Here is a 16,401-nt window from a genome sequence, read left to right as displayed (position 1 = left end):
AACTTTCAGGTCAGAAAACAAAAAAACCCCAAAGCCCTTAATTTCATTATATATGAGTTTCTATAAAAGCATCTGGAATGGGTAATGTATTTTTATTCCACATCTTTAAAAGAACTCATATTTATTTGTTTTAGTTCTTTATTTCAATGCAAGGATTAAGATATACATTTTATTCAGGAATTATTTCACTTTTATTGCCAATTATTATTCCATGAACACAGAAGTTTATAATATCAATACTGGCAGATGACATTGCTTGCAGCCTGCAATGTTGCTAACTGCTAACGGTCTCTTTTAATGGGTCCCTCTTTTAAACTAAATGAGAAAACACTGATTCTGAAAATATACACAAAGTGCTGAATCCTCAGCTTTTGTACTCTTATAATTTAGTGCTTTTTAGTTGTCACATATTATAGCAACATCACAACATATTGAGCACTCCAATAAGTTTTAGTCTGATTACTACAAAGAATTTATCTAAGATTCTAGCACTATAATATCACCTTGGCAAAACCTATTTCCATACATTCTTATTTTTAAACTGTGGATAGGCAGAAGATATTTCCTGTTCGTGTCATATAAACAATTAGAATAAAGACTTAAGCCTAACAATAACAGATTCACAACCTTTTTAAATCTACAGAGACTTTAACAGTGATTTTTAAAAATATGTGATGGCTGTGTTACTTAATTTATTTTTCCATTATATAGTGCATTAGAAAAATTTCTTCATTTTAAGGTTAAAGACTATTGTTTACAATGTAATTAGTTTTGCCAATAACAAACTTATTTTCTTCATCTTCCTCAACAGTGATTAAAAATATTTCTTAGGTTTGAAAAAAAGAAAAAGAAGTTTTGGCTACTGTCTTTTAGTACTTGTCTTGTAGAAGTATGGAATACAAGTTTATATTTGGACCTACGGAGAAGCAGCATCAAGAAAGGTAAAAAACAGTGCTTGCTACTGGGAAAAGCTCAACTTCCCCTTAGTCTTGAATTTGAACTGTAACCCTGACTAGATTACTAATCATCACCATTATTTAATTCTAAAGGCTACATAAGGTCTCATATTAGTTTAAAATAAGTAATTTGTTACAAACAGCATATTCTGTATATATTCATATTTTGGATTTGGTTACCATGTCCACAACTGTGGATTTGTACAGGAGACTGAAGGAAAGAGAAGACTTCATTTATAATAATAAAATTCCTGTAAGACAAGAATGCTGATATCTGCAGTTACTGTTTCCCGCAACTTTGCTTAGGAAACTGTACTCTATCATTAGACGGAGCCATTATGAGCAATGTCCCTCAAAGAGGGATATATTTATTTGTCACTGGACTTTATCCAGTTCCCCAAGAGAATTAGCTAACAAACAAGCTCACTTTGCCAGCTATAATAAAACAAACAACTTTTAAATAATACAAGTTAAAAATATTCCACTTGAAAGCATGACTACTATTTTTTTAGCATTATTTCTGACTGAAAAGGTTTAAGTAACATTTTTTTTTTTTAAATGAAGCCTCTTTAAATAATGAGAAGAAAGAAGGGAAGCAAAGAATAAGATGGGTACCACTAATAAGCTCATCACCAGCCTGTTCGAGTTGCCAAGCACACCTGGCTCTCACCAACTTCAAATTAAATTGTAGGTTTTTAGCATTTCCAAACATAAGGCGCTACATGCCTGAAACAAAACTGAGTTCAAGATTCAGTCTCCAATTCCATACAAAATTTGTCCAGTCTATGCTATGGTATACAGAATTTAATTTTCTCTCACCTTTAAAAATTCTCAATGTTACAGATGGCTGCAGTTGTTCATTAACGTAAATGAAACATATTTATTACTAAAAGTGTTATTATGGCTGACCTGAATACACCTCTACCCCGATATAACGCGACCCGATATAACACAAATTTGGATATAACGTGGTAAAGCAGCGCTCCGAGGGGGCGGGGCTGCGCGCTCCGGCAGATCAAAGCAAGTTCAATATAACGCGGTTTCACCTATAACACAGTAAGGTTTTTTGGCTCCTGAGGACAGCGTTATATTGGGGTAGAGGTGTATATGCTTGATGACAACTCAATGCAGTTCCAAAGACACATGTACACTGGTTCCAAGATCTCACTGCAGACAGTGAAAAACTTCACTGACTTTTAACAATTAAAAGGAATGTATGGAAAAGCTGCACACCTTTCATCTTAACAATCATTGCTCGATTTTGCAAGCCAACCACCATTTGAACTGCATGCACAAGTTTCTCACTATCTACTTATGTTTTGGAACAAAATTATTACTTCATGAGAAAAGGGAGGGGGATCCTCTCACAGGAAAGAGAACAAGAGTTCCTAGAAAAGAATGAGTTCATACATAGTTTTTTTTTGCATTTTCATTTTCAAAGAGGCTGAAAAATGGGATTTTTTTTTAAAGTAGAGTTCAGAACTAGATCTGGTTACAATTCTACAATATTAGTCTTCTGTGGTCTCTGGCATTTAAAATACTGCTATTAAAATCTCTAACATTAACTGTAGATACTAAGGAGAACCTTTTGAATACCAAAAAAAGAGTACAGACCCACAAGGTGCTGGGCTAAACTCTTCAGCTCAGGGATTGTGTCTTCACCTATCCTTCTACAGGGTGGATGCTACCATAGTCTAAATATTAAATAACTAACCCATGCTCATCCATAATTATGAGACATTACATCAATGTCCTTCAATGTCTCAATCTCCCAGGACTTGCATGTTTTCTTGGGATTTTTGCTCTCACTTTCTGCAATAGCTGCTCCTTACATCAGACTAGAGGTTTTGATTATATTTTTGTATGGCTCTCAGTTGTGCATATGTCAGAGCATGTCATACTGCTCTGGGCTTCTGAGGCATTGAAGGCTGGCTCTTCATGTTCAATGGGTGTGGTACAAATATCTCACTGTAGTATACATTCTAAACATAAAAATACCATAGTAAAGTCAGTTCTGTGCACAGAACTGTATTTGTTTCCTTTTTAATGGTAAACTGTGTGTGTGAGTTGCCTCCTTTCCTCAACACACACACAGAGCTCCTGATGATTCTTTTAATCTTCTCCTATTTCTCACCCTTCACCAAAACATATAACAAGAAGTGTGCTGTGCCCAGGTATCTGAGATATGAAATCTCTAATCAGAGCATATAACCTGGATTTCCTTCAGGTAGAGAGGAACAGGAGCCACTGGTTACCCAGCAGAAGTAATATAAGCAGAGCTGGCAGCTCCACATATGCCAGGTTGCCTGACATTTCCCACTATCAGATCCTGCTTTCAGTTACCTAACATGGCAAAACTTTAACCATTTGGGCTCAAATCTTCCATTCCAGGTGCAGGGCCGGATTAACGCAGGGGCTTTAGGGGCTGCAGCCCAGGGCCCCAGGCTAAGAAGTGCCCCAGCTCAGCAGCGCTCAGGCAGGCTGGCTGCATGACATGGCCCCACACTGCTCCCAAAAGCAGTGGGCTGCTGGCAACTCTCTGCGGCCCCGCACGCTGCCCCTGCTCCCAGCATTGTCCCCACAAGTCTGGTTCCCGGCCAATGGGTGCTGCAGGGGTGTGCAGAGTTGTGCCAGCAGCCGTCCGCTTCCGGGAACAGCATGGGGCCATGGCATGCAGGCAGGCAGCCTGCCTGAGCCCTGCTGCGCCACTGTCCAGGAGCCACCTGTGCTAAGCACCTCCTGGCCGGAGCCTGCACCCCACACCCTGTCCCAGGTCAGAATCTCCTCCTGCACCAAACTCCTTCTCAGAGCCCGCACCCCTCACCCTCTCTTGCACCCCAACACTCTGCCCCAGCCTGGAGCCCCCTCCTGCACCCAAACTCCCTCCCAGAAAGAAACTAATATAACAACTGTTCTAAGGTAAGAATTAGGCTATTTTGAATTAATTTAACTATATTCGATATATTTTAAGACTGAAATGTAATCACATAACGGCTTTATGTTAATTAAAAGGCAAGTTTAGTATAGAGCTAATAGCCTCGATGTTATAATTGTGATCATTTTGTTTTAAATTAGGAAAAAGAATTGTATACAGGAGCCCCACAAAATCTAATAGCCTTGGGCCCACAGGAGAGTTAATCCGGCCCTGCCAGGGTGCCAGCTGCAGGCTGAATTTTTTTTGAAATGTTTCAGTCAAAACAGTTCAGCCATCTCAGAGAAGTAATTTAGGGAAAGATATAGTGTTTTGTCATGTTAAAAAATCCTTACTATGGTTCCATTGAGAAGCTTGAACGCCCCATGCTTTGGAGCAGGGACTTGACATTTGGCAGGAGGGTGGCTTTTGTGGCAGGGATGTGCCTTTTGCTATTCCCATGAAAATCTGGCCAAATGTTATAAGCTTTTTAAAATCTCAACTTGCACATGTTCAGTGGAGGCTTTTTAGAACTGCACAGCTAAAATAAAATCTGCAAAACTCCATCGCATTCAGAATGCTCTAGCCCAGGGGTCTCAAACACGCGGCCTGTAGAGTTATTTGCACATTAAGAGAACATTAAGGTTGCTAAAGAGCTCCTATGTGATGCTAGGCAAGTCAATTATACCAAACTTTTCGCTAAGGGCTTGCCTTCCCTGCAAAGTTAACCTGAGTTATAACTCAAGTACTGCCACCAGCTTGAGTCCCATCCACACGCAAAATCCCTTGAGTGTGGTTGTGCTTTTAACTTGAGTTGGCTGGCCTGGCAGGGGATATAAGCTAAAATTTACACTTAGTTTACGAAGTCTAACAGAACCACTAGTATGGATGCAGGCTAGCTCCTCTCGAGCACTGCTGGTCCTCCAATGCCTTCCCACAATTCCCTCTGGATCCCCAGAAAGGATGGAGAAGTTCTCTCACAAATCACTGGGAAAGAATTCATAGAGTGGCTCAGCTTACTGCAGTGCAAAGAACTATGGGATATATCCCCAAAAGTCTGAGTGTCACACACAAGTGAGTGCAGCATCGGTGTGGATACAGTAGTTTGAGTGTTATTTCGCAGTGTGGTCTCTTTCACTCAAGCTGGGATAACTCAAGAGGAGTAACTCAAGTGAAGATCACTGCAGAGTTAACTCTGCAGTGAAGATATACCCTAACTGTATGTTCCTCATTTTCTGTGTACCCAACTTGAGACCCATACTCTGATTTGCAGAAGTGCTGTACACTCACATCAGCAAACTGAAGTCAGTGGGAGTAGGGCCATCAACATATAAAGTGCTATATGAAGCTAAGTACACTGAAAAAATAGGTTGTAGGCATTTCAGACTGAGCACCTAAAATTTGTGGACACTTTTTACTTTAATCTCTCTGTTCCTGAATTCCCCATCTGTAAAATGGGAATAATAATAGCCTCTCACCTAACAGCAATGTTGTTAAGATAAGTTAATTAATGTTTGTGAAGCACTCAAATACTATAGTGATGAGTGCCATGGAACAGCCCCTGAGGAAATTAATAACTGTATTCAGAGCAGGGTTTGAATTGTGTGCAATAAATAAGGCAATAAAGCATTGAACAATTAAGATAAAACAAAATATTGAATAGCTGCTGATTTAATGAGCACTGAATGAGGCAGGGGTCTTGGGAAAAGACTGTATGCGAGCATGTAATTAATGCGTATGCACCAGGGGCCCAAATTAAGGTTGTTCAAGCACCCTATATTCTGGCATTTTCTAACTTTTCAGAGACTGGCTTTGCAACCTTAATCATATTTTAACATAGCTTTTGTATGTGTAATAAATTGGCCAGCATGTGTTATATCGAATCAAATTTATTGTTCTCAAATTGACAATATTACAATTTTTCTACTTGTGTTAACTGAGAAAGTTAGAGCTGGAAATTGTTGGGAATTGGCAGGGATAATACTATATGTTACAAGGCTCACCATAAATACAAAGTAACATATTTAATTATAAACTCTAATGATCAAAGAAACTATCATAGTTTTTGAGGAATCCTCAAGAGATAAGAAAATTAATAGCATATTGACATGAAGTTAATTATTAATAATGCTCTAAGGGCCTAATCCTGCTCTCAATGGCAAGATGACAATGACTTCAGTGTAAACAGGATCAAACTATTTCAAGGTATTTCTTTTTAAAATTAACTAATTTTCTGAACAAGTTTTCATTTTACTTACAAGTTAAAGATAATCACTCAACTTGGCGTTTAATTCTCCACAGAAAATTAACATAGGGAAGTGGTTGCATAACCAGAACTCTGAACAGTACCATTAAAGTGCAGTTGTAGTGAAGAAACCATTACATTGGCTTACAAACCTACTACTTTATTAGGTATAGTATTTATCCTGTTATTTATCTGGCATGCTGCTTGTTTAATTGTGACTGCTTAAAAAAAAAGTTATATTTTTATGTTATTTATAACATTTTCAAACTAATACTTCCTTTCTCTTTTTTTTTTAAACAAAATATTTAAAACTATTCCACAATGTTTAAATGTGACACATAAAAAATGTAAAATGTTACTTCATTCTTACCTCAGAACTATAATCATCTGCTGTAGTGGAAATTTCACTGTCTGGCTAAAATAGGAGAAAAATAAAAATATTTACAATGTTAACAGACTTCAAAACATTAAACATAATTTCTATCTATTTTTGTGTATTTGGACAGTAGTTAAAGCCACCTGAAGAAGTATATCTAGTTAAAATACCCATGTTATCCATTAGAATCTACAAAATGAAAGCCATTCCCAGCTCTCTGAGGCCTTGTCTATACGTATAGCTATACCAGCAAACCCTCCTAGTGGAGATGCAGTTTATATAGACAAAAAAGTGCTTTTGCCAATATAGCCAATACCAGTCTCTGCAAAAAATAAGCAGTACTGGCAGAAGTGACATTACTCTACATGCAAAAGTTTCTAGTGTTGCTCCGGCCTCAGATGTGATTATGCAAAGCAGCGAACACCTTCAATTTCCAGTTAATGAGCGCTGAAGGTGATTTCTTGCAGGAGGCGCTTAGGCTCAGGTACGTAGGCTCAAATCCTGCAATCAGATCCACATGCATTCAAGCAATTGCAGGAATAGAGCTTCAATTTTGAAAGTAACAAATATGCCCAATGAATGCCTGATTTATTACCAAACATGATTATCAATGTGGGGCGAGGGATAGCTCAGTGGTTTGAGCAGTTTGCCTGCTAAACCCAGGATTGTGAGTTCAATCCTTGAGGGGGCGACTTAGGGATCTGGGGCAAAATCAGTACTTAGTCCTGCTAGTGAAGGCAGGGGGCTGGACTTGACCTTTCAAGTCCCTTCCAGTTCTAGGAGATAGGATATCGCCATCAATTAATTATTTTATTTTATTTTTTTATTTATTTTATGTGATACAAAGCATCAGTTTATGTTTCAATATCTAAAGGGTTCTCTCTACAACAAAACTTCAGAGGTAGTCACATGAAATCCATACTTGGCACGTTAAAAATACTACTTATCTTTCCCAAAGCTAAATTATGTAAGGGTACACTTTAAAACTTAATTCTATATAGGCAAAAATGGTGGAAGGGGACATGTCCAACATTCTTAAGTCAGTTAGAGCCTTTCCATTTACTTAAATGGGTGTTGGATCAGGTCCCATGTAATTAAATACTCTCAGGGAGATTTTCAAAGACACAAATAGCACAAATAGTTAGATGCCTAATTTCCATTGACTTTGAATGATGCTGAATTGCCATTTGTACTTTTGAAAATCTCCTCGAGAGGTCTATTGGAGCCCTTCAGTTTTTTGCTATTCAAATGCCATGCTTTCTATAGATTTCAAAATGTAAATAAAATATAACACTTCACAAAGAAATCACAAAATTCAAAACTGTTATATTTAAAGAGTAAACAAAACTTTTGTTTAAATATGAACATTTATTCATAGATTCCAAGACCAGAAGGGACCCCTGTGATAATCTAAATTATCATATTATTGTGGGGATTTACAACTCATAAAACTGATAGGGTTGTATAGACCAAAAAGATCCACTTTAAGAATAAGAAAGTATTATAGTGAATATAAACTGAAGTTTATAACAGAAACCAAAAAGGTGTTTTTAAATTCTGAGCACTTGCACGGACTAAAATAATATTAAAGTTAGCCATTCAGAATTGAAATAAGTATTGTAGAATTCCCTTAACTGGGACATTCCAGAGGACAGCCTATTATCACAATTAGGCCATTATGCCATTTAAGAGAAAAGGCTGTGATAAACTTGAAAACAATCAATAGGAATCTGAGTTCCATCCCACTATTTACAAAAACTTTATGTAACTCAAATGTTAATTTGTATATTTTCTTTACTATATAAACTTGTTTTACAGAAATATTTTAATAAATATATGAACATAACAGTCTTTAAGATAAGACGATTTCATCCTATTCTGAATAATAACAATGAAATTCACTGCTTTTATCATTTTTTATTTTTATTTCTTCTCAATTTAATGTTTATGTGGTAAATTTTGTATTAACAGGCCATGATTTAGAATTATTTAACACATGACAGAACCACTCACTCACTTGGCACCTGTCAAATACATTCCCATTAAATGCAATTTATGTTAATACCATCCTAGGACCAGAAATTTTGGCAAGATTTCCCTGGTGGAGTTTTCAGTGAACAACTACTTTAGAAGGTGGGGTTTGTACTCCTGAGGAATGACTAAAGGGTCTGATCATCAAAACTACCTGAAGATGGGAGTGTGCCTGAATTCTGGGTAATATGCCCTCCTAGCTTCCTATAGTAGTTGTGCAACCAGAGAATGTACAGACAGCTGTGGAAGCAGAGAAAGAACTGTCATGCATTGCATCCCCTTCCTGTCAGTTCTTTCTCTGCTTCCACACAGCCATTGGACCAGACATCTCCCAGGTGGTATTCCACAATGCCAAAGGGAAACCTCCTAAACAAATGCCGACCCAGTCAACATTAACTTTGGTAGTAAAACTCCATGGAATTGCTGGAAGGGAGAGGAGATATGGCAAAGAATTGGTGTTGCCTCAGCCATGATTATGTAAGTTAAAGTAGGCCATCCCAGCACCTTTAACTTGCACTTTCCCCCCAGCTTTTTGGCATATAAATTGTAACAACTTAGTCTGCCTTTTTTATTTTTAACTATTTTTATTTTTACATTTGCTGGAAATTAAGTGTATGTGGGGGAAAGGGGTAGGGGTTGGGATTAGGGCAGTGTTGTCAGTGCTGGGAGCCCCCTGCAGCCCCACTGTCAACAGGTCTGAGGGAAGCTGCAGTCCAGGCCTTGTGAAGCAGAGACCCCCAGCCAGGACTGCAAGGAGGAAGAGGAACCCCTGTACTGCTGAGTTGTTCTTGCCTGGAGAAGGCTCCCACAGAGGGAGGGAGCAGGACTGTAACACTGGAGCTGAAGAAGACTCCCTGCATGGCCACATAGCCAGCAACACCCAATCCCTGACGGTGCAAGGTGAGGGAAGGTACAGTGGGAGGCAGAGCAGACCCCCTTGGCCAGAACTGCATGGAGGAAGAGGACAAGCTCCCAGCCATGGGGGAGGTCACCCCGTAAAGACATATGAATGGCCGTACTGGGTCAGACCAGTGGTCCATCTAGCCCAGTATCCTGTCTTCTGACAGTGGCCAATGCCAGATGCTTCACAGAGAATGAACAGAACCAGGCAATTAGCAAGCGATCCATCCCCTGTCGTCCAGTCCCAGCATCTGGCAGTCAGAAGCGGACAGATATCCAGAGCACAGGCTTGCATCCCTGACTATCTTGGCTAGTAGCCATTGAAGGACCTCTCCTCCATGATCTTATCTAATTATTTATTGAATCCAATTACAGTTTTGGCCTTCAAAATATCTTCTGGCAATGAGTTCCACAGGTTAACTGTGCATTGTGTGAAGAAGTACTTCCTGTTTGTTTTAAACCTTCTGCCTATTAATAACCATTCAGCAGTGGAGTAACCTCCCCCATGGCAAGGGACTTCTTGAGGCCATGACCAGCAGTCCCTGCTCTGCCTGCAATGGCCACAGCCTTTCCCACATGTGTCACCTGCTCAGCGGCCATGCAGGGAGCCCTCTGCAGCCTCACTATTATGGGAAGGAGGGAGCTCACTCCTGCCCGGGGAGAGAGCCATTCAGCCTCAGGGTGGCCTATCCCAAGGCCAGGGCTCATCCTCATCCTTCTTGCAGCCCTGATTGGGGGTTTGTGCTCTGCTCACCAAGACCACAGCCTTCGTTGCACCTTATACCTGCAGAGATTGGGTATCAACTGGCCCTGTGGCAGTGCAGGAAGCCCTCTACAGTCCCGCTCTTTTACCAGCTGGGAGCGCTGGGGGCCTCTACTCTTCCCTGCGAAGACTGCAGCCTTCCCTGTACCTTGCTTCTTCAGGAAGGGTGTCTCACCAGCCCTGCAGCAGCACAGGGAGTCCTCTGCAACCCAGCTGTCAGGGTCCTGTTCCCTCACTCCCATGACAGCAGGGCTGCAGAGGACTCCCTGCACAGCCTCAGGCTGGTGACACCTGATCCCTGCAGGATGGGGGGGGGAGAGAGGGAAGGGGCGAAGGATTAGGATATTGGATTTCAGTATTAGGTGAAACGACATTTACTGACTTCTGTCGGTTTATATCGAATCCTGCGAAGACTACACATTGTAAGTGGCTATCAGCGGGTGTGAGGAAGTCTGAGCCTTAAAGTAGTTAACACCCTCTTACGCATCATATGTGAATCCTTTGTATCACAAAATGTGACTGAATGGAAGAGTTAACCACAAATTTCAAATATAGAGGATAGCAACATGTTCTAAAGGTTGATTGGCTCCTGGGACGAAAGAAAGACAGACAGACTAAACTACAGCATTCAGTAAATCTGTATAAATTCTGTTATGTAAGTGATGCTCTCCCTACCGTTGCGTGGATCTTTTTTAAGTGGTGGTTTCCAACTTAACAGGATTAGTTTTAGTAGCCCAATAATACTTTATTAGATAATTTGGTCTGATATTAGAATTCTGACTACTGTGTCCCCAGTGCATTCAGAAGATTGAGTGTTTATTCTTAAATAACCACGGTTGAGAGACATTCTACATGGGTTCTCCTTCCCAGTTTAGGTGTGCGTACCTGCAAATAATTTCTTAATTCATTTGCCTCTGTCTCACCTTTTTTTTAGGCAGAATGTAATCATCTATTGACTCTGAATTTGAAGGGAAGTGTGACATACAATCTGAGAGGTTCTCTGTTGACTGAGACCACCCAGACCTTAATGACTTGTAATACAGCACTTGTAAAACAGCATGAAAGCAGCCTTTTCATTTTACTCCTTTCACATTGATTTAGGAAGGCTTCCAACTGATATGCGGCACCAGCAGCGATAGACAAACAGATCACCTCCTACTCTTGACACAGCAACAAAAGACGCCTCAGATTAACTGAATCTAAGCTAGAGGGAGAAAATATCACATTGGACTATCTGTTTCTATGGTTCAGTTTTACTTTTCACCTGTATAATATGCACTCCATTTCCCCGCAACTTTTATTTCTAGCAGGTTCACTCTCAGAAAAGACTGATAACATGACATCCTTGGTGCGTTTTCAGTGTGTGTACATCACTGATTGAAACAAATACACATATTATGTGGCAATAATGGTGATATCCTTCTGGACCCCACATCTTTACATAACCTACAGCTCTGCACTGTTGTTTCTGAGTTGCTAATTGAAGGTACATGTTCTCTCTTCCATCTGGGTAGACTACTGTGGATGGCTCCAAAGTTCCAAGATGATGCCCACACAGTTTTGTTTTTCAGATAGGTGGTACTTCTGGTAACTTGGATAAATCTCCTGTTTGGCTGTTAAGATTGAATTGTTTTGCCAAGAGATTTGTCTGAAGGTAATTGCAGAATGCTGGCCAGAATCCAAATTAAACCTCTTTGGATACATATTCTACTTTAAGGGCATGATCCAAAGCCCTCTGAAATCAGTGGAAAGATTCTCATTGACTTCAATGGGCTTTGAATCAAACCTTAATAACATATGTTTATTGTTTTATTCTCTTGCTGCCTCAGTCTCTGGAGGCTGAATTCAAAACAGGCAACAATTTGCAAATATTCATCTTATATTCTGTGGGTCTAAGCAGTTGTATTTCATTTCCTATGGCTGATCAAAGCCTACTCACTCACTTGAAAACGAAGTTCTCTGTAAGGCTGTATTGTCCCCTTTCTTTCCATTTTACTCCATTGCTGTATACTGCCAATATTTATCAGTCAACAGGAATCACTAATTTCTATATATCTCATCTGATTGAACCCTCAGGATTTAGTTTTAAAGGAAGTATGGCTTTTCTCTTAAAAAAATCATTTGCTAATAACAATAAAATCATTTGACTAGGGCAGAGGTGGGCAAACTCAGGGCTTTGGATCCAGTCCGTAGGATTGCCACCCCCGGGGCGCCGCAGGCCACGCGCCGACCAAGTCCCTGCAGCCCCTAGGGGAGTGGGGGGGCAGAGGGCTCTGTGCGCTTCCCTCGCCTGCAGGCACCACCCCTCGCAGCTCCCATTGGCCGGGAACGGGGAACCGTGGCCAATGGGAGCTTTGGGGGAGGTACCCGCAGGCGAGGGCAGTGCGCGGAGCTCTCTGCTCCCCAGGGGCCGCAGGGACGTGGTGCCAACTGCTTCGGGAGCGGCGCAGGACCAGGGCAGGCAGGGAGCCTGCCCTGGTCCCAATGCCTGCCACTGCCACCCTGGAGCCACTCTAGGTAAGCGGCGTCGCACCCAACCCACCACCGCACCCTTCCTGCACCCAACCCCTTGCCCTGAGGCCCCAACCCCCTACCCTGAGACCCCTCCCGCACCCCAACCCCCTGCCCTGAGCCCCCTCGTATACCCCGCACCCCTCCTGCACCCCAGGCCCTTGCCCTGAGCCCCTTCCTGGACACTGCACTCCAACCACTTGCCCCAGCCCTACATTCATGCCCACCCCTGATTTAAACAAATCAAAACAAAATGAAGTTGGAGCAGTAGCTCTTGACTGTGCTTTTCTCAAGACAAATGTGTGTTTAAACTGTCTTAAGAATAGTCCAAAGAATTTTAGCTTCTGGCCAAGCCAAAATTTATCCCAATTTTCCATATTTTATTTCCATAACTTTCTCTAAATTCCTGCAGGGTTAGTATCTGAGATCTGCAGCATCTTATTAGGTAGTTCAAGTTTTTAATTTTTAAGTTCAATTACTTCTGACACGAAAAGATTTCAGCTTTGCTAACTCACTTTTCAAAATACTTGATGTCAAGTTAGAGGCAACATAACTCTTCAGTATTAATGAAAAAAATACAATTTAAATATCATTCAGATAGTGTATAATGTATAATATAGCTGCTAAATCGGGGTGGGCAAACTTTTTGGCCCGAGGGCCACATCTGGGTATGGAAATTGTATGGTGGGCCATGAATGCTGACGAAACTGGGGGTGAGGGCTCTGGCTGGGGGTGAGAGAGGGTAGGACCAAGGGGTTCGGAGGACAGGAGGGGGATCAGGGCTGGGGCAGGGGGTTGGGGTATTGGAGGGAGTCAGGGGTGCAGGCTCAAACAGCTCCCAGAAGCAACGGCATGTCCCCAGTCTGGCTCCTACATGAAGTCACAGACAGGTGGCTCTGCGCACTGTCCCATCTGCAGGTGCTGCCCCTGCAGCTCCCACTGGCCCCGTTTGCTGGCCAATGGGAACTGCAGGGGTGGCGCTTGGGGCAGGGGCAGCGTGCGGAACCCCCTGGCTGCCCATACATGTAGGAGCCAGAGGGGGACGTGCTGCTGCTTCCGGGATCCATGCAGAGCAAGCCCCCGACCCTGCTCCCCGATAGGAGCTCAGGGGACAGCTTAAAACATCTGAAGGTCCGGATGCGAACCCCGGCCGTAGTTTGCCCACCCCTGGTTTAAATCAAAGGGGCCTGCTGTATAATTTAGGTCTAAAATGCTGCCAGGCATGTGGGGCTGATCTTGGAAGCTATCAGAGTTTGTAAGTAACCAACCACAAATAAATTACTAAACAACCGAGCATATCATTATCTTTGTGAAAAGGAAACTGGACAGAAGGGAATTTAAAACAAATCTAGGGCAGGCCCAACTATTTAAATTATACTATATTAAAGAAATCAGGGTTAGAGTCCCTCTCCATATCTCTCACTTTCCAAGCAGGGAGATCAACTTTTCTCAGCTAAAGGAATAGCAAAAAACGGTTACTCACCTTCTCGTAACTGTTGTTCTTCGAGATGTGTTGCTCATGTCCATTCCAATCAGGTGTGTGTGCGCGCATGTGCACGTTGGCCAGAAGATTTTTCCCTTAGCAATATCCGTCAGGGCGTCCTGGGCGCCCCCTGGAGTGACACCCTCATGGCGCCTAATATATAGCTCAGCCGACCTGCCATCCCTTCAGTTCCTTCTTGCCAGTTACTCTGACAGAGGGGTAGGAGGGTGGGTATTGGAATAGACATGAACAACACATCTCAAAGAACAACAGTTACGAGAAGGTGAGTAATCATTTTTTCTTCTTCGAATGGTTGTTCATGTCGATTCCAATCAGGAGAGTCCCAAGCAAAGTTAGGAGGCGGGGTCGGAGCTGACCACTGATTGGAGCACTGCCCTACCAAAGGCCTACTAATTGCATAGTGTGCGGGGAAAGTGTGTATTGGTGACCGCGTCGCCACCCTGCAGATGTCCTGGGTGGGGACCTGAGCCAGGAAAGCTGTTGAAGAAGCTTGTGCTCTTGTAGAGTGTGCCATTATCAGGGGCACTGCTAGATTGTAACACTCAGTAATGCAGACCACAATCCATGATGAAATGCGCTGAGTTGAAACAGGCTGTCCCTTCATTCTGTCCGCCACTGCAACAAAGAGCTGTACCGACTTCCTGAAGGGCTTGGTCCTTTCTATGTAGAAGGCCAGCACTCTGCAGACGTCGAGACAGTGGAGTCTCTGTTCCCTGTCACTCGTATGAGGCTTAGAACAGAACACTGGAAGGAAAATGTCCTGGTTGAGGTGGAACTGCAACACAACCTTGGGGAGGAAGGCCGGGTGAGGCCTGAGCTGAACCTTGTCCTTAAAAAACACAATGTAGAGCGGCTCGGACGTTAGGGCCCTGAGCTCAGACACCCTCCAGGCTGAGGTGATCGCCACCAGGAACACGACCTTGTAGGAGAGGTAGAGTAGGGAGCATGCTGCTAGAGACTCAAAGGGATGTCCCATGAGCCTACCAAGGACCAGGTTAAGATCCCAAGCAGGAACCGGTTGGTGGACATGTGGGTACAACCTGTCCAGGCTCGTCAGGAAGCGACTAACCAGGGGGTTAGCGAAGACCGAGCAGCCCTGTACCCCCGGATGGAAAGCCGAGATGGCAGCCAGATGTACTCTTATGGAGGACAAGGAGAGACCTTCCTGCTTCAGGTGGAAAAGATAATCCAAAACCTGGGGCACTGAGGCTAGTGCTGGGGAGAAGTTGCGCTGAGCCGACCAGATTGAAAATCTCTTCCACTTTGCCAGGTAAGTGGCCCTAGTGGAGGGTTTACTACCGCCCAAGAGAACCTGTCTGACTTGTTCTGAACAGGAGAGCTCGAATGGATTCAGCCATAAAGCCTCCAGGGTGTGAGATGTAGAGACTGCAGGTTTGGGTGCTGGAGCTGCCCATGATCCTGCGTGAGAGGATCCAGGAAGAGTGGTAGGGTAATCAGGCCCACCCCGACATGTCCAGGAGAGATGTGTACCAATGCTGGCGGGGCCAAGCTGGAGCTATGAGAATGACCAAAGCCCGGTCTCTGCAGATCTTCAGCAGGACCTTGTGAACGAGCGGTGTGGGTGGGAAGGCGTACAGAAGTGGTCCCCCGCAGTGGAGGAGGAACGCGTCCACTGTGGAGCCCGGGCTGTGGTCCTGGAAGGAGCAGAACTGCTGGCAACTTCCTGTTGCATCGCGTGGCGAAGAGTTCAATCGGGGACAGCCCCACCTCTGGAAGAGCGAAGATGCGATGTCCAGGCAAAGGGACCACTCATGGCTGTGAAAAGACCTGCTGAGGCAGTCCACCAGCTCGTTCTGGATTCCCAGAAGGTACAACGCCTGCAGATCGACTGAGTGTTCTATCCAAAAGTCCCATAACCTGAGGGCTTCCTGGCACAGGGGAGAGGAGCATGCACCCCCCTCCCTCCCCCCCCGTTTGTTGAGATAGAACATCGCGGACATACTGTCCAACATGACTGATACACAACGACCCGCTAGATACGGGCGGAATGACTGACATGCTAGGTGTACCGTCCTGAGCTCTCTTACATTGATGTGAAGATAGAGATCAATCTGCAACCAGAGACCTTGAGTCCTGTGTACCCCCAGATGAGCTCCCCACCCCAAATCTGATGCGTCCGTCACTAGCGTCAGGGATGGCTGTGGGGCGGGGAAGGGGACTCCTGAGCACAGCTGCTGAGCGTC

General features: G+C 43.2%; 1 protein-coding gene across 9 annotated transcripts in view; it reads right to left on the bottom strand.

The window, feature by feature from the left end:
- AKAP9 (A-kinase anchoring protein 9) overlaps positions 1–16,401 on the bottom strand; it is a 205,618-nt gene that overhangs the window by 125,668 nt on the left and 63,549 nt on the right. For all 9 annotated transcript variants that reach the window (XM_005282392.3, XM_042857292.2, XM_042857293.2 and 6 more), the window contains exon 3: positions 6,483–6,527. In XM_005282392.3, coding sequence (XP_005282449.2) covers positions 6,483–6,527 — 45 coding nt within the window. The remainder of the gene's footprint in view (positions 1–6,482; positions 6,528–16,401) is intronic.

The sequence above is a fragment of the Chrysemys picta genome, chromosome 2, assembly GCF_011386835.1.
Source record: "Chrysemys picta bellii isolate R12L10 chromosome 2, ASM1138683v2, whole genome shotgun sequence".
Taxonomy (NCBI): Eukaryota; Metazoa; Chordata; order Testudines; family Emydidae; genus Chrysemys; species Chrysemys picta.
The sequence above is the reverse complement of the archived record's forward strand: the minus strand, read 5'-3'. Positions and strand labels throughout refer to the sequence as shown.